Below are 19240 nucleotides of genomic sequence, written 5' to 3' on the forward strand. Positions count from 1 at the left end.
TAGTTACAGTTCCGTTCCTTAGTTCCAGCCAGTCTCCTCCATTTTTCCAGATCCTGCCCTTTTATTCTCTTTTTTTCTCCTTTCCTGCTTTTAAAAACTTTTAAATATCCAGAAATCTTTATTATCCCTTTGACTTTTATTTTCAGCTTAGATGCCTATTAATGTCAAAGTGGATTTTTTTTCAATTTCTTGCTTAAGTCTCTTGGCTATCAATATAAGAAAGGAAAGAAAAAAAACTTAATCCTTTCCCTTTTCTCTCTCCTTCGCAGCTTCAAAATCTTCTTTGGGAACAATGTTATTTAATTTAAATTCCAGGGTACCTTACGTTGTTGCTTTTTCGGTTTAACCCGGTCGACCAAAACTTTTGCTTCTTATCTTCCTCCTGCACATTCTTTTCCGGTTCAGTTCTTCTTTGATTTCTGACCACCACTGTAACCGCCGAGTAATGGCCGGCTGGGGAAGAGAGATGCGGCTCTCCTCGACCCTGCTGGCAGTCTCCCCCTTCTTCACCACCTCTACGGGGTGGCTTAGCCATGAAACCAGCCAGCTCAGGGCGCTCTGGTGGCGAGCACAGATTGAAAACATGCACGATTGCGGATTTTGGTCTGTCGCCGAAGAGACTCAAACCAGAAGCAGAGCCGGAATGGTATTGAGGTTGTGGCAGGAATGCTGCTGCCTGTGGATTGAGTGTGGCAGTTGTCATTGATGGCATGTTGACTGATCGGGAAGTCCGTGTAAGCACTGGTGGGCTAAGTCAGGAAGTCAGTGTAAGCACTGGTGGGCTAAGTTGCTCGGCCAGCATGGCGTGAGACGTTGTGGTAGGGTTGCTGGTGCTGGGAAGAGAATCTTGGACCTTAGTACGTACAACATCAGTTGGGGAAGGTTTGCTGTTGGTGGGAAGTGAATCTCGTACTTTAGGTCGTACAACATCAGTTGCATAACAACTGTAACAACTGTGGTTGAGATTCATCCCTGTGCTTCCCTGGTTGTAGGAAACTGTTAGGCAACTGAGGTGGTTGCACCTGCTTATTGTGAAGCGAGTGCTGCTTATTCACATAGGCTTTGACCCGTGTATCTGGGCTCTCTTTTCCCAACTCTTTGAGGTTGAATTGGAGGGAGGTGTTGGCCATCTTCCACAATGCTGCAGCCCATGCAGTTTTTGTTGCAGCGTCTCTTTGCCGTTTGGCCAACTCCAATTTGGCCTGTTGAGCCGCTATTGCCGCCTTCTGCCATGTTACCTCTTCTGTAGTGTGTAGCTCTGTGTCTGCTACTGCAGCTCCTACTTCAGCTTCTGCAGCCTGTTCGGCATAACTTGCTGCTTTGGAGGCCTTAGATGCGATGGGAGGATGTTCTGGAAGGATGGTGAGAGCCAGCAGCAAAGAATTGGTGCGAGACACTAGAACCTGCCTGCGATCTAGCCGGTTTGGGATGGAGGGAGGAGGTTTTCTTTGAGGGGTGGGAAGAAGCTGCTTGTGATTGAAGACCTCTGTCAGATGTAGACTTCTCCCTCGCCCCTTGTTCCTTTTGAAGCGCATCGAAGATCGTGGCCTGGAGGGAGTTTCTGCCTTCCTGAATGCTGTCTTCACATTCAAAGCAGTGAATGTGTTCCCGGAACTCTGGGTCTTCCAGGTTCAACTGTATGTATTTAAGCTTATTTTCACTGTCTCTTCACCATGCAAGACTGCACCTCTAACTCCTTCTGCATTAGGAAGAGGCTCTCGAGAGACAAGTTGCTTTTGGGGGTGTCACAGATCTTGAACAGCTCCGTCCATGCATCTGCATGACGGAGATACTGCCTTTCCCAATCCTCTCTGAAGCGTGTCACTGCAGGTGAGGTAAGCTTCCTAGGCCATCTGAGGTCATAGGCCTTCTGAAGTATTGAGGCTTCTCCAGAGGGTTGGACATCTAAAGGCAGTTGTTGGAAACCAGGTTCCACATTTACGACAATGGTGGGTGGAGGATTCGGGTCTTGTGATACATCAGAGACATCTGTCATGGCTGAGGAAGTTGCCATGCTTCAAATTGGTAAAAGGTGACTTTTGGAAAATTTAGCGAGTTTCCGTGCTATTCCCTTTTTTGTACTGGGGCGCGCTGCAAGCAGGTAGCAGAAAGTAGAATTTCTGCTGAATTTAGTACTTGAGCACGTAGATGGCACTGCAGAGTCTGGGCGATGCTAGTACAGCACACAATATGCCTTTTTCTAGGGTTTGTTGTGAGCTTGCAACACAAGGGGGCACTAGAGGTTGCATTGCGAAGTCTGAAGACTTGAGGGCTGAACGCAGATATACGCTTGCTAATGTGGCTTGCTCCACAAGGAGGCACTTGAGGTTGCGTTGCAAAGTCTAGAGACTTGAGGGCTGAACACAGAAATTTGCTTGTCAGTGTTGCTTGCTACACAAGAGGGCACTAGAGGGTCTGGCAGAAGCTGTTGCTACGCCCATGTTAGGTTGCAGGTACCCTTGGGACCTTTGAATTAAATTGATTAAATTGTCCACAATAGTTGCAAAAGGGGATTGTCATTGGATAAACACACTGGTCAAATTTGAGAAACTGTAAAAAAAAAATCAAACTCTGGGAAATTTCTCCTTGAGCCCCAGATGTAGCTGTGGGCTGCTTTGCTTAGGTCTGTTGGGTTGCAGTTAATCTTGGAACATTTGAATCAAATTGATTAAATTGTCCACAATAGTTTCAAAAAGGGATTATCATGCAAACACGTATTGGAAAACTCACAGAGCTTTTTTTTTTGAAGTTGCTGTGGGCTGCTTTAAGATTCAGGAAATCCCCTTTCTGGAGAGTAAGCATTAACAAGTCAGCAGAGATAACGTAGAACTCAAGAAAGAAAGGATCCATCTCTGTAATCCAAACAGACTGTATAACTTTAAATGGAGCAAGGCTTCCTGAGCCTCTGTGGTTGGATTGAGAAAGGCGGAGGGGGGGGGGAATTCCTTGGGCTGCTTTGCTTAGGTCTCACTTCCTTGTTGAAAAGAAAAAGAGGGGGGGAATTCCTTGCCCAACATCCAAGGAGCCTTTTAAAATATATGTTGCACAGATAAAAAGAAAAAGAAGATCAAATTCCTTTGCTTGGGAGGAGAAAGGAAGTCACTGTAGGTTTTTTCAAGCAAAGGAACCCTGTCAGCATTTGTATAGAGTTTTGAAACAAAAGAGTCTGCCTCGTGGTAGGCCATTTCTATTGTGATGAGGAATGCAAGGTATCTTTATTGGTCACTTCCTGCTGAAAATGGAAACAGAAAGAGATAGAAAAAAAAAGGCAAACCCTCTCCAACTGTTGAGAACTGTAGTTTCATCTGCATTTGAAAAAAAAAATGTAGGTAGTAACTGGGGAGAAGCAGGGCAGATAGGTAAAACCTGGCTCCTCCCTTTGTTTTACAAATTGATTCTTCCCAGTTAGGAGTTGTAATTTGAGACAGAGCACTTCTTTCGCTGAAGAGAAAAGGAGGAAGAATTTGCCCCTTCCTGGCTTCATACGAAGACAAAGGAGTCCTGGTAAATTTGATAGTCTTTGAAAGCCAGAGCATAGGATATTTGGAAAGTCTCTTGCGTAAAAGGAGAAGGGGGGGATTCTTGCCCCTCCCTGCAATTCAAACTGAGGCACAGAGTATAGCATTCTACATTCACTCCTGGCTTCAACATTACTTTGCTTTATCACAAATCCAGATTAACAGTCTTTATACTGATGGGCTTCAGGACTTCAAATTTTAAATCATCTTTTTACTTTTTAATCCTCTTTTGGCGTCAGGAATTCAAATTAAGCAATCCTTTTACTTTTCTTGGGTTTCAGGAATACAAAAACCATCTTTTACTTTTCTGTCTTCTGTACAGTAGTAGATTTTTAAGCTGTGCAGATAGATAAACTCAACAAGACGTCCATAACAAAGTACATTTATCAGGTATCCTTGTAACTCACATTTGTGGCAAAGTTCTTTAATGACCAATCCTTTGTATACCTGCCTTGTAGTAAAAGATGGTTATCTCCTAACCCATCTCATAATGATAGAAAGCAGCTGCCATGAGTTAGGGAGTTCAGGCAAAAGTGAGGAAAAACTCCCCCAACCCATCGAGGGACAAATTAGTGACCAATCGGGATTACAGATGTGGTCACGTGACATGAACTACATTTCCCAGGATACCTTTAACTACATTTACCACGATGCATTCTCTTAAGGGGACAGCTCATAATTCCTAAGTAACTATCCAATTCCCATAGACTGGCTGGGACAGCACACCATCACAACAAGAACGTGGCTATGTGAAACCTGTTGTCAGCAGAAGAGGAAAACTTGTAATGAATCCAGTGGAGACAGAATGGGCAACATGCAGCTACAGAACCCACATCTCACAATTAACATTCATCTTTTGCGAAGATCTTTCAGAATAGACCAAATCCTGGTTAAAAAAGCATGCCTATCATTCTTACAATAGTGCACTAGACTCGTGTTTGTATAGGGCCTGCATAAGATCAGACAAGCACTGGCAGGTGTCTCTTGGGGATCTCAGAATGCTCCTGCAACTTTACCAAGAGGGTTTCCAGTTTCCGGGGGATTGAGGCACTTGCAAAAACTTAAAGAAGAACAGTTGGTGAAGCATGCCAGATCATATCAATTGCGAGAATGATGTCAGAATAAGAAGGAAAGCACAACCTTAAAATTACAGCAGCTCCTTCCTTCGGATTTTAGACTTCAGACTGCCTCAGTTTCAGGCTGGAGATGAGACAAAGGCAAGGTCAATGAGGTTGGCAGAAAAAAGATGGACAAGGCATGTCCATACTGTGGTTAAGGGCAAGTATGGAAGGAAAACCTCAATCTTGGTTTTTTACATTCACATGTCTTATTTCTAAGGAATCCAAAGTAACACACCTTGTCCTTCCATGTTAGCCTTTTTTCACACCAAACCTGTCAGATAGGTGAGGCTGAGCTAAAGCAAGTGCCTCGATTCCCCCACAATGCTTTAGGGCTCGGGGGGGGCTCTGTTCAATAGTTCAACCAGCATGTCATGTTTTCTTGTCCTTCCCTGCCTGATAAATAGAAAATGCTAATGGACATCTAGTACTTCAGTGATTCATCTTGCTTTCCTGTCTGGCATATGTCAAGTCAGAAAATGTACCCATTGTTTTAGGCCTGCTCTTAATCTATTTTCTGCTGTTTCAAGGTTTTTCTTCTGGGGGAAAGGAGGATGAATCAATCCAGTGGGAACATCATCCAGAAATGGTCAAAACCAGAGCTGCTGCTGAAGTTTTTTTTTAGGCTTTAGCAAGTTCTAAGTGGGATCTAACACCAGCATTTGGAGACCATTTAAAAAGGCATGATTGATTTAAGAAGCCTTGATTGCATAGCTCAGTCCAGGATTTTCAAAAACATCTATTGGGGATGTCTAGATAATAATCATGGATCATGGGATGAAGAACAAAATTCTGTCCATGCTTACATAGAACTGAGTTCCGTTGACCAATTGCCAGGAAAATGGATGCAGGTTTGCAAACTGAAACTTACTCGCTAGGTGGCTAGTGGGTCTGCAAGATACCTCAGATCCAAGTTCACTGGGATGGACAGGATTGCAGACTAGGCTGTTCTGAAGGGACAATAGAGCAAATTCATCCCACACTGGTACCTCGGGAAGTAGAGGGAAGAGTAGAAACTTTGGGAGTCCCAAAGTTGCTTTTTCAAAAACTTTCTGGTTTTTCTTTGAAGGCATTTTGCTTCTCATCCAAGAAGCTTCTTCAGCTCTGAAGCTGAAGAAAGTCCAGTTGCCCCTGAAAAAGCACTTTGGGGACAACCATGATCTGGATGACTGAGAAGCCCCATAGACATTTAGGAACAGGAATATTCACCGAGCATGGATTTTAAAAAAAATCAAGAGGTGACTGCAACAGTCTGAACAAAGTTGGTAAGCAATACAGAGGTGGTATTCAGCAGGTTCTGACCGGTTCTGGAGAAGCGGTAGCGGAAATTTTGAGTAGTTCGAGAGAACTGGCAAATACCACCTCTGACTGGCCCCACCCCTATCTATTCTCTGCCTCCCGAGTCCCAGCTGATCGGCTGGGTCTTCTTTTGTTGCCCTGCACAGGAGAATGGAACTGGAAAGCAGGTTAGTGGGGTGGGGAGGGAATGGGATTTTGTAATAACCTTCCCTTGCCACGTTCACCCAGCCATGTCCACAGATACGGTAGTACAATTTTTTAAATCCCACCACTGAAGCAAGACGTATTTTTAAAAAACATGCAAAGTTTTATTCAAACACTTTTTAAAACTTTGTTTGCTGACACCCTTAAGTAAAAGTATGCAAAGCGGAGAAGAAAGTTATACACAGAATTAATGTGTTTTAGAAATATGTGTGCGTGTGTATGCATGTATGTATGTATGCATGTGTGCGTGTATTTATTTATTTATACAATTTGTTTGCTGGCTTACAATATATTTTTCAAGGTGCAGCCTTTCCCATACCTTTTATGAACAGCGAGACAACACCAGACCAGTATTTTAAACACCCACATTGTAGACTTCAGAATCTCAGAGAAAGAAATGAAAAGAGTAGTGTAGTGGAATGGTGAGCCACTAACGGTGGAGATGCTTCATATGGGTGAGAGTGGTTGAGAAGAAGAAGAGACAGAAGGTGGCAGCTGGTAGGAATGCCCAGCCTTCTTCCAGAGAGATCAACTTGCGTCGGCAAGAAGGGAAAGCGCAGATCTTGGCATGGCACCGCTTTCAAGAAAATGAAGGCGAGATGCAGATTGGAGGAGGAGGCGGCAGTGAAAAGAAGTGTGGTGAAGCAGGATTGCCATCTCCTTATTCAGGCCTGTCCCAGGTGACACTGGTCTTTAAGCTCCCTCTTCCCTGTGATGTTCACCAAACATAGCCATTTCCTCCATCCATTTCTCTTTTGCCCTTGTCCCCTAGTAGTAAAATTAGTCCTTTTGTCTTTGGGAAACGGTCTTATTGATTGAAGTGGCTTTGGGGTCAGTCACATTTAGGTCCTGTCCAAGTCCCTCGGTAAAAGTCGGTCAGTGGAAAAGGCGTCACTCAAAGCGCCATTTTTGGTTTCACACCCCGCCTAGAGAAGGCGAAAAAAGGAGACCATGTGAGGGGGGGGGGGCGATGTCACGGAATCTGGCTGATCTGGTTGTGGGTATTGCAGGGTGTGTGTGTGTGTGCAATTTTGTGTAATAATCAGGAGATGGGGGCAGACAGAAGGGAACGGGTAAAAAAAATTGAAAGGGTCCTTTTTTTCTTTTTAATTGATTGACAGGTCCCTGCAGTTTTCTCTGTTCTGCCATTGCTTACTTCCTCGAGTTGAGAGAGAGAGTGACTAGATCAAGGTCACCTAATTCAGGAGTCTCCAACCTTGGCAACTTTAAGACTTATGGACTTCAACTCCCAGAGTTCCTCAGCCATTCTGGGAATTGAAGTCCACAAGTCTTAAAGTTGCCAAGGTTGGAGACCCCTGACCTAACTCACTTTGTGCCTAAAGCTGGACTAGAACACACCGTCTCCTGGTTTCTAGCCTGGTGTCTACACCAAAGCAACCCTTTCTTTCGTTGTATTGGGTGGGGTGGAGTTGAGGAACGTGCTATCCTGGTGAGTCAAAAGGTCTCCCGAATCGTCCCACCCCCATCGGCCGGGCAGACTGGATTTCATTCCTGAAGATGGAGTAGTTAAAGACGCTGGCTGAGTTTTTGCACCACATATATACAGATTGAAAACAATTGTAAAAAAAAAAAAGTAATATTTTTATGTCTTGCCCCACCGTGACTCTAGTGAAATAACCGATTTGGTTCACGGAAAGAGGTCAGGCAAAAACCATCGACCATTTTAGAGGCTTCCAAGGCCACAAACTTTGATAACCTTAGCACCAAGGCTGGAGGGCGCCTTGGATTCTTAGGTGGCGCTAGGCGAAGACCAAACAAATGCTAATTCGGTAGAGTTCGCACCACGCAAGGACCCGCTGAAAGGAGGTTGGGCGGAACTGTGGGAACGGAGCCAAAGGCTTCTGCTGGCAGCTCAACAAAGGAAACTAAAAATCAATAATGGTGTGTGTGTGAGAGAGAGGGCACGATCGTATAGGAAAGACTACCCCGCTTATCTGTCGCGGGGGTGAGGGGTGGGGGGTTAGAGCCGAAGAATTATTTTTTTCTTGGATCCGAGAGAACCGCTTTATAATCTGAAGCAAAAACAATGAGATCAGGGATTTAAGGAAAACTGAAGGAAATCGCTGGGCAGCTCTCCGGAGTTTAGAAACAAGGAATCAGCAATGCATTTACCGGGCTGGGTGGCTTACCAAGACGATCCTGGCTGGCGTTGCCTGGGCATAAAAGACTGAACAAGGTGGGACTAACGAAGGTAGAATCTCAGGTGTGGGTCCCACTAGGAACGCACTAAATATCTCCAGAAGAAAGCAATGACATCCGGCCTCCTCCTCAACTATTCGCGAACTCCCCAGGAGCTTCACTCAGCGGAAAAGTCCACCCCCCACCCCACCCCAAATAAAGTTCTGTCAAGCAACGGGACAGGAGGAAGGTTTTTAAAAGTGTCTTATTGTCAGCATCTTATTGTTTATTGCTCCGCCGTCACTAATGGGCTAAAGTATTATTAGCCTCTGAGCGGCCGAATTCCCCCGAGTTTGAACGGGAAAGCTAGGGATTTGTTACGGTTAGACTTTCCTTCGTATTTAAACTGAAGACTTTGCTGCGGACCAGCGGTACTTGCCGGGTCTTTGGGTCGCCATGGCTTGTTTGCTCCAGTTTCGGCCATCCTAATTTTGGGAGGCCCAGGGATTTGGTTGGAGATAAGGGAGCGGGAAAGACTTCAAATGGCCAAGTCGCTGTGTTTCGATTCTTTGACATATTAATTAATTCTAGTCTTTGGAGGGAAATTCCTCTTCGATCTTGGGTTTATTGAGCAAACGAAACAGTAATAGTGCAATAAACCGCCTGAATTTCAAAGTAGCGGTTTGGGTGGGACTATCTACTCTTTTGTAGATTGAGGTGGTGGAAGAAGGATTGCAGTTTAACAGGATGGCACTCGTCGGAAACGCTATTTTCCTCATCCCATACACGGAAAGGACGACAATCCCCATCGCTCCCAGCTATCGCTCTGTCTGCGGAGGACGGAAGTTGTCTGTTCGATCATTCCGGGTCCGCTAATTTAAGAAACACTCTCATAAATTACGACGACCAGGAGACCTGTGACACCTAGAAGACTAAAGCGTTTATTAGCACATCGGTTGCTGAGGATTATGGGCCTCCTCAGATATTCGGGGCAGTCCTGAGAGAGGAATACCACAAAGACACGCTGAGTAGTGTGTGTGTGTGTGTATAGGGCGGCGGCGGGGGGGGTGATAAAGAGAGAGGGAGGGAGGGGCAGAGGGGTGGGAGGGGCAGAGGATTGATGCTACACAATTTTCCTGTTGTTTGAGCCGTAAAATACAGTCCCTAGAAAAATACTGATACCATTCTCCCGATTCCTTTCCCTGCCAGCCCAACCCTTGATGTTTAAGGCCCGTCAAAGGCAAAGAATATCTCGGGCTCCCTCTCTATCTCTTTTCCCTCGCCCCCCTCCCCTCTCTTTTTGACGCATTTTGTCTCGACAGGACTCGGGGAGGCCTGGGGCCACACAAGTCGAACCAGCACTCTGGACAACGTCGGTCGCGAGTTGGGGTCTCACCTGCTTCAGGTAGGAATGCGGCGGGCGGGCAGCTCTTTCCTGCCAGGCTTCAGGGTGCGTGGGACAAGGCCTGAAGGACAGACTTTTAGCACCGAAGGAGCAGTGACTTGGACTGGAGGCTTTCATTAGCTTAGACAAGCGAGGTCAGTTCCGCCCGGTAATGTTTCAGGTGGCCCCGTGTAAAAGGGAAAGCTGCAGTACATTTTCAACCGTGTTGGCTTCAGCTCCCATCAATCCCTACCACGGTGGCTTTTCTGAATTCTGAAGCCCAATCCACCTGGAGACATCCGGTGACAAAACAGCACCGGCTCGAACTCCTATCGTGTAAATAATCTTATGCGTTTTATAAAACGTGCTTACGTTCCAACTCCATCACGGCCCCAGAAGAACTATATAAGGAATTCAGAAACTCCCGAGAAATGAAAGATTTATAGACCAATAGTTATTAACATGGGTGCATGAAAGATATAGTGTTCTAAGGCAGGTTTTTTTTTTTGTATTGTCTGATTGGGTAACAAGCTTAGATATAAAGGTGGAGTATACATTTAATTGTTAAAAGGAGAGAGAGAGAGAGAGAGAGAGAGAGAGAGAGAGAGAGAGAGAGAGAGCTTACTCCATGAACCTTGTTTATCGTCAGTTTGATGCGTTCTAGATATTTTGGACTCTACTCCCGATCATTCCCATGGTGATGCTGGGGTTAAGGAACGATGGAAGCCGGGGTCCATTCAGACATAAGGAGAACCAGGCTTCTAAGGACTAGAGCAGGGGTCACCAAACTTGGCAACTTTAAGACTTGTGGACTTCAACTCCCAGAATTCCAGAGAATTCCAGAGAATTCTGGAAGTTGAAGTCCACAAGTCTTAAAGTTGCCAAGTTTGAAGACCTCTGGACTAGAGCGTAACGTTGCAGCCCTTTCCTTCGGAAGCTGTGGGCTGCAGTTGCAGCCTAGGTGGTTAGGATTTGGCTCGGCAAGGAGGAGGCGCGTCACCTGACTTTCCTAGAAAGAACTCCTTCTTGAGCCTCTACTTTGTGGGCGTCCTTAGTTGTGTTTTATACGCTATCCAACCGTCCTTTTTCTCTTGCTGGCTCGCTCGCTTTCCGGGTTCAGCCGTGTCCGATTCTCAGAGACCTCCGGGAAAAAATACTTCTTGGCAAGGTTTTCAGAAGTACTTTGCGCCCTTGCCTCCTTCCAAGGGCCGAGAATAAGTGACTAACTCAAGGTTACCCAGCTGGCTTTGTGCCTTAGGCGGGATTAGAACTCAGTCTCTCAGTCTCTAGACTAATGGCTTAACCACTCCAAAATCGTTCCATATTTGCAATTTTTGGAGCCATCCAGCCACTATTGGAGCAAGACATGAGGCACATAGGAAAAAAGTCCAGTTGCCTCTTGGAAAAGCAGCTTTGGGATAGACAGCTTTTATACGTCCACATCACACAGATTGGGGCGGGGGCAGTTCCGACAAGAACTGAAATCGCCAGGCAGGAAATGGTTAAAAATGGAGCTTGCAGTTCTCCACTTTTTGTTAACGGAGCCAGGAGCAGGACTTTATCCGGGGTCGGAGAAAAGTTGATCGCTCTTTGCTCTCTCTTTCTTCTAGACTTTGGACGGTTTCATTTTCGTGGTAGCTCCTGATGGCAAGATCATGTATATCTCGGAGACCGCCTCAGTGCACTTGGGTTTATCGCAGGTACGTTGATGATCCCAGTGGAATCGATCTCAATAGAGGCCACCAATATTATTATTATTATTTGCAGCATTCAAAGTTAGGTTGAACAACGTTTTGAAGTTCATTCCCCCCCCCCCTTTTAAATGCTCCATCTTGAACATTCAGTGGTCAAATCAACCCTGGGAGGAACACCCATTAAAAACGTGACCATTCCGTATTCTAAAGCAGGGGTCTCTAACCTTGGCCACTTTAAGCCTGGTGGACTTCAACTCAGCTTTGCTGGCTGGGGAATTCTGCAAGTTGAAGTCCACCAGGCTTAAAGTGGTCAAGGTTGGAGACCTCTGTTCTAAAGAGATAGGGTGGGTTTTTTTCCCCCCACCCCTTTAGTTCAGTGGACAAGACTTCTGAAAGTCCTTCCTAGGAAGCTGCATTTTCTAAATGCCTTGAATCCATCCGATTCCAAATAAAGAACCTGTTTTCAAATCCACTTGAAGGCAACTCCAGTGGAGTGCAGTGAGGCCCTCAGGGTTGACTTCAGGTCTTCTCACAATGACCAGAAGGGCACCAAGAGCAATAAGGGATAAGCTGCCATTTGGGGGACCTCTTTGGAATAAAGCGGGTGATCGAAATTATTATGCCTCGATTTCCAACTTCAGTCTCTTTTCACTGTGCTGCCCTAACAGTCTGGTCCAATTTGCCTTGGAGTCAATGGTAGTTATTCCAGGGAACTATAGAGAATTGAAACTTCAGGGGTGCATTCCATTCCGCTAATTGGGATTTGCTGGTTTTGATTAAACACCCGTTAAATTGCAGCCTCAAGAGTGCTGGCCTTCTCAAGTCCCACTGACTTGCAGTGAAACTGGACTAGAACTCCTCGACCCTCTTGCTTATCTCCACATAGAAAACCTGATGCAGGGAAAAATCTTTAGGCCCAGCCTTGTCTTCCTTGCCTTCTGGGTGAAAGGATACTTTTTTTTCCCCACAGGAAGCAGAGGAATGTCAAGATTAGTTATTTAATTTAATGGCTTACCCTGGGACAAATTCCCATTTAAGGTTCTGTCCAACATCTGCAGCCTCCTGTAACCTCTGGCCCTTCAATGATGAAGATCCTTCATGCCACCATCCCTCAAAACAAGTTGAAGATCTTGGCCTGGAGGGCCAGAAGTTGTTGAATGTTTGTTAGCTTGCTGGTTGCAAGCAAAAGCCTAATGGCCATTCACTATATAGTCCCAAGCACTCTGATTCACAAGACCTGGGTTCACACAATACAGATAGTCAACCATAAACAAGCCCAAAATTTCTCTTGTTAAGTGAGACAATTGTTAAGTGAGTTTTGCCCCATTTTACGACCTTTCTTGCCACTGTTGTTCAGTGAACCCCTGCAAGTGTTAAATTAGTAACAAGATGGTAAGTGAATCTGGCTTCCCCATTGATTTTGCTTGTCACCTTTGCTTGCAAAAAGGTGATCAAGGGGCCCGAGGACACCCCAACTGTTCATAAATGTGAGTTAGTTGCCAAGCATCTGGATTTTGATCATTTGACTGTGGGGATGCTGAAATGGTCCCTAAATGTGGAAAACATTTATAAGTCATAAGTCACTTTTTTCAGTGTAGCTTTGAACGGTCACGAAGACAGCCTGTTAAACCCTAAGTAGAGCATGTGCGAATCCAGGGTTTGGGTGAATGGAACCTGTGTGGATCGGGGGTCTTCCCGCTCCAAAGCCTCTTCCTCCAGCCTCCCACCGGGGTGGCTGAACTGGTCCGAACCGGCAGCCCTGCCGCAACACGCAGCAGCGCTCTTCTCCCCGCGATCCGCTTCCTTTCTTTCAGGTAGAGCTGACTGGCAACAGCATTTACGAATACATCCACCCGGCTGATCACGACGAGATGACCGCCGTCCTCACCGCCCATCAGCCCTACCATTCCCACTTCGTTCAGGGTAAGACGCTCGGGGAAGCCTAGGGAGGCAGGGAGGGGAAGGCGGCGGAGCGGGCGGGGAGCGGGGAAGCAGCCTCATCCCTGACATGCGCATTGTGCTCCTTTGCCTCACAGAGTACGAGATCGAGCGCTCCTTTTTCCTCCGGATGAAATGCGTCTTGGCCAAGAGGAACGCGGGCCTCACCTGTGGAGGCTACAAGGTAGGTAGTGGCGCGAGCGCCAACTGGCGGCCAAGCTGAGAATGGCTGGAGCCCCGGCGGGCTGAAGGTGAACAGTTAAAGGCGCCTTCAAAAAAACTGGAAGTTTGGGGGTCCTTTGGTGTTCCTTTCAGCCTGATTTGTTTTCTTGCAGGCGTTTCGTTTGAAAAACCTAGCTAACATCGTCGGTGCTATCCCAAAGGTGCTTTTCCAAGAGGCAGCTGGACTTCCTGGTTTTTCTTTGACCGACTTTTCGCTTCTCATCCAAGAAGCTTCTTCAGCTCTGACTTAAAGAAGCTTCTTGGATAAGAAGTGAAACGTCTTCAAAGAAAAACCAGGAAGTCCATCTGCCTCTTGAGAAACCACCTTTGGGACAACCATCACCTGGATGACTGAGAATCTTCATAGACATCGGCAGTGCTACTATGCTATTAACTCCAAGTATCCCCAGCTTGCCCAACTTGGTGCTCTTTATTTGGGCAGAAACAGCAAATTCCTGACATTGGAATCTGGCAGCTCTGAAAGTTGCAATCCCAGCCTATCTGGAAAGGGTCAGCGATTTTCCTTTGAGGTCTTGAAGTTCAATTAATCAGAATAGAGCTGAAAGGGACCTTTGAGGTTTTCTAGTCCAACCCCCTGCTCTAGCAGGAGACCCTGGCCTATACCATTTCAGACAAGTGACGGTCCAATTTCTTCTTAAAAACCTCCGGGATGAAGCACCCACAACTTCTGAAGGCAAGCTGTTCCATTGGTTAATAGTTCTCACTGTAAGGAAGTTTCTCCTGAATTCCAAGTTGCTTCTTTCCTTGATTAGCTTCCACCTGTTGTTTCTTGTCTTGCCTTGCCTTCTGGCACTTTGGAAAATAAATTGTTGGTCCCAGTAATGGCTACATTCTTGTCTTGCAGATAGGAAGTTTTTCCTCTGAGACTTCATGCTAATTAAGATAGAGATGTCGCCCACACTTATTTAGGAGGAAGCCCTGCACTGTGAAATTTATAGCTGAGTAAACAGGCATAGGATTAGTCTGTAAAGCAGCAATCCTCTGCATACTTGGGAGTAAGTCCCCTGAAATCCACTTAAGCCCCCATGATTTCACTCGGCATAAATTCAGGGAAATCTATACATCCCCAGCATAGAGAAAACAAGTTTGCCTTTTTCATTACAGTTATGGAGAAACTCTCAGTGCACTGAATGGCTGTAGGCTTGCATGCTAAAAATCACCGGATGTACATTCCAACTCCAAGGACTCTTATTTGGTAGGGAGATCCTAAAGAATTCATGTTCGGATATTGTCAGTTAATTTTAAGGGCTGAATTTTGTTTTGTCAGTGGGATTTCTTTTTCCCCAGTGGAGATTGAAAATTAGAATTTTACTTAAGGCTACAGTCTTAAGGTTGAGCTTTGAAAACACTACCGAAGAGGTTTACAATCTTAAGGTTGAGCTTTGAAAACACTACCAAAGAGGTTTTTGTCTAAGCCTCATTGATTGCAGGACATTCATAACTGAAAGAAAGCCTATGAAATAATTATTTTCAAGAAGAAGAAAAAGATAGGGCTTCAAGGGGCCTTATTGTATTTACTTGTTGAATGAAAATAACTGAATTGTCTAAGGAAGTCTATACTATTTCTTGGCATTGGTTCTTGGCATTGGTGTGTCAATCTTTCTTTGGACGTTTTTATTTATATAGCCGAGATCTCTCCTCTTGTTCCATATTGTCCCTCCAGCCATTAATATACCCTGTCTCAAAACCCATACAGTTCAATGAGCTGTTACAAAGCTGTAATCCTGTTGAATTCTTGCATATTAACATACGTTTCTCTACTAAAAGGAAAGATCCCTCCAACCAGGTTATATTCACTACAGCTCCTTAGGCTATGCTCATGATCACATTAGTGATTTACAGCAACTTATGGGCCATTCCTTCATTAGAAATTAATAGCAAATTTTAGCACACACCAACCATCAGTGTGCTGATCCAAGGGAAGGAAGAAAAGCAGGTTTTATATCGCTAGAATAATAGCTGGGTAATGTTAGAAGAGCTATAAATTGCTGCTGAGGAAATGCCCTATAAAATCATTAACGCCATGAATTTATTTAACGGTGGCTAGATGACACTGTTGCACACTGTGGTTCACAAGAAGGGAAATTGTTTAAGTTCTATATACAAATCCCACAGGATAGTTGGGTTTATTTCAAAATCAACGTCCATAGGGATTGTTTGCTGAAAATACAACTAGAAGTAATGGTTTTATTCCATGCTTGAGGGTAAAAGAATACTTGTTGAGGGCTCATTATTAGGATTGCTGGAACATGGGTGCATGTTATTTGATTGTTACTATATAGTTGAAGGCTGGCAGTGAATATAATTTAACTTCAGTCAGGGCGCACCAAAGGTGATTCTTTGGAAATATAAATAAATGTATAAAGAGAGGAGCAATGAGAAGATACAAAATGGACCACAGGGTGCTCTACTGAGAAGCACTGAAGTGTGGGCAAGAGATATCATCCCATGTTCCTCTTGGAATTCCCCCATTCAGACATGCATGTCATTCTAGTGTGCCCAGCATGTGGAAAACCTGGTTAGCCCTGTGATTAGGCCCTGATGCACCATCATTTGCATAGTATTTGCTGTGACAGAAACCTGAAAGCGGGGGCGGGGGGCTTTCTGTTATGTAGATCAGTAGGATCACTCACAGACCTTGTCATGTGAACCGTTGTCGCATTGACATGACTTTTTTTAAAAAATCTTTTGTCTCTTTGCCCCTGACAGGTGATTCATTGCAGTGGTTACCTAAAGATCCGCCAGTACAGCTTGGACATGTCCCCTTTTGATGGTTGCTACCAAAATGTTGGACTGGTAGCAGTGGGTCACTCCTTACCCCCCAGTGCTGTGACGGAGATTAAGCTGCACAGCAATATGTTTATGTTTCGGGCCAGCCTAGATATGAAGCTCATCTTCCTTGATTCACGGTAAGTCATCACTTGAGCTTCCTTTAGACCAGGGGTGTCAAACTCGTGACCTGGGGGCTGCGTCATGTGTCATGCTCTGGCCACACGCACCCCCATTTTAGTGAAGGGTTAAAAAGTTGTGATACGTCATGTGACGACAACAGTTTGACACCCCTACTTTAGACCAACAATAGCCCAAATAAGATAAAGTGGCTGGTTGCCCCTTTCTTCTCTGAATCTATTTGGGTTTCCATCTGACTTTAATACGGGTAGTCCCCAACTTATGATCATAATTGAACCCAAAATTTATGTTGCTCAGTGAGAAATTTGTTAAGTGAGCTTTGCCCCATTTTGCAATTCTTCTCACCACCGCAGTGAATCACTGCAGTCCTTAAATTGGTAACATGGTTGTTAAGTGAATCTGGCTTCCCCATTGACTTTGCTTGTCAGAAGGTCGCAAAAGGGGACCACATGACTCTGGCACACTGCAACTGTCATAAACACGAGTCAGTGGTCAAGCATCCGAATATAAAATCATGTGAGTCTGGGGATGCTGCAATGGTCATAAGTGGGGAAAACGGTCATCAGTCAGGTTTTTTTCAGGGCCATTTTAACTTTGAACAGTCACTAAACAAACTGCTGTAAATTGAGGACTACCTGTACAGTAATAGGGTTGGTTTGCTTTGATTTTGATCTAGTCTGCTGGTAAACCGAACCTTATTGAGGCTTATTTAACAAACTATGATTAAAAATCTGGCTTGGCGTGATGTATGAAGCTGATCTCATTCTTTGTCTTTCTCTCTCCCCCTTTCTCTCTTTCTGGGTAGGGTAGCTGAGCTGACTGGTTATGAACCTCAGGACTTGATTGAGAAGACACTGTACCATCATGTCCACGGCTGTGACACTTTCCATTTGCGCTGCGCTCACCACCTGCGTAAGAAGCCTCTTCCCTTTGAGCCTTTGAAGCCCTCAGCTGAGCCCTGTTTACTCAGAAGTAAGTCGCACTGAGTTCAGAGGGACTTACTCCCAAAGTAAAGTGGGCTGACTGGCTGGGACTTTTCCAAGCAGAAGAGCAATTGAACTCACCTTTGCTAGTAAGACAGTCTCAACACATAGTTGGAAAGAGATGGATAACAAAACCAAGATATATATATTTTAACAGGTTGATGAAAAAAGGGAAGGGAAGGTGGGAGGGGGAGAGATAGAGATTGCAAAGGGCAATATCTCCTGTGGTTCTAGTCAGGCACACTTTGAGGAAGTTAGTAAGCCATGATGGCTATCGTGGCCACATGAGCAAAGTCCCATCCCTTTGTCTGTCTCTTGATGTTGCACGCGCATACAAAGAAGTGGGACTTTAAAATCACCATTTTTTAAAAAAATTGTCTTCTTCAGTAGATACTGTTGATTTCAATATGTTGCACAAGAGTACATCCTCTTGTCATTTTCCCATCCATTGAGTACATGGCAGCAGAGGCTGAAGATGCAATCTCATAAAAGAAAAATATCAGCTTTTAAAGATGTTTTATACAAGAAATGAATTTGTTGCCTAAAGGAGCATTGTCTGATCTACTAAGAATTGCGTTGTTGGCTCACAACTACTGAATTCCTAACATTACCCTTTCCACACAGTACTTCCCTAGTATTGTACTATTATTAGCAGTAGATGCTATGGTTTCTGCTGGCTTCCATTTTTATCTTTGGCTATATCTGCAGTGAATGTTGGGATAATGACTTGTACTGACTTCTTAGAATCAACCAGTTATTCTTGAAGTAATAGAAAGCCTATGCTCATGTCTATTATTATAACACAAATGGATGACTCTAGAAGGATATTTAACCACTAGGGAAATAACAATCACAACAATGACAAAAGCAACAATCTAATGTTTCTTGGGAATGAACCTCAGTGAATTCAATGAAACTCACTTCTAGCAATAGCAATAGCTCTTAGACTTATATACCACTTCATAGTGCTTTACAGCCCTTTCCAAGTGGTTTACATTGTCAGCATATTGCCCCCAATAATCTAAGTCCTTATTTTACCAACCTCGGAAGGATGGAAGGCTGAGTTAACCTTGACTTGGTCAGGATTGAACTGCTGGCAGTTGGCAGAATTAGCCTGCAATTCTGCATTTTAACTACTGCACCACCATATAAACACTATGTGTGTGTGTGTGTGTGTGTGTGTGTATGTATGTATGTAAAACTGTAGGATAGACAGGACACCATGTGTAGATAAGGAAGACCATGAATTCTACTCTCACCTTTAACCATCAAAGTCAGTTGGGTGATTTTGGGCCAGTTGTTGTCTCTCAATCGAAACTACCTCATGGCGTTGTTGTGAGGAAAATAAGAGGAGAAAGATGTGTTGGATATGCTTGCAGTCTTGAGTTGTTTATACAATAATAATAATAAAGGTGGGATCTAAAGCAATCAATCAATACATAAATAGTGATAGTAGAAACAAATTATTCTTCTGGCTGCTACAGAAAGCTACTGAGGAATCATTCTCATATCCCCTAAATGTAACAAAGAAGTGTCTAGTAACTATTTTCATATACCATATATTTGTAACATTACCTTTGTCTATAGCTCAGAGCTGAGGCAGCTTAAAATCATATTTAGCTGTTCCAGTTTTGAAGTAGGGTTTTCCATCTTTTGCCAACTTTTTTGTTGTTGCCATGAACATGATCTTGCACACTTTATAGCCCTCCTCCCCTTTGATCACTGGACACTGTCCTCCATGGCAATTTTCATTTAGATTGGAAGAGAGAAACCAGATATCTGGCTTCTCCAGAGACTCACGTGATGTCTA

General features: G+C 44.6%; 1 protein-coding gene across 1 annotated transcript in view; it reads left to right on the forward strand.

The window, feature by feature from the left end:
* SIM1 (SIM bHLH transcription factor 1) overlaps positions 1–19240 on the forward strand; it is a 79143-nt gene that overhangs the window by 26180 nt on the left and 33723 nt on the right. Inside the window, exons 2-7 of the mRNA XM_026726684.2 lie at positions 9601–9683; positions 11273–11362; positions 13171–13279; positions 13393–13478; positions 16247–16446; positions 17253–17359. Coding sequence (XP_026582469.1) covers positions 9601–9683; positions 11273–11362; positions 13171–13279; positions 13393–13478; positions 16247–16446; positions 17253–17359 — 675 coding nt within the window. The remainder of the gene's footprint in view (positions 1–9600; positions 9684–11272; positions 11363–13170; positions 13280–13392; positions 13479–16246; positions 16447–17252; positions 17360–19240) is intronic.

This window comes from Pseudonaja textilis, chromosome 1 (genome assembly GCF_049901715.1).
Source record: "Pseudonaja textilis isolate UNSWEBS1 chromosome 1, rPseTex1.2, whole genome shotgun sequence".
Classification (NCBI taxonomy): domain Eukaryota; kingdom Metazoa; phylum Chordata; class Lepidosauria; order Squamata; family Elapidae; genus Pseudonaja; species Pseudonaja textilis.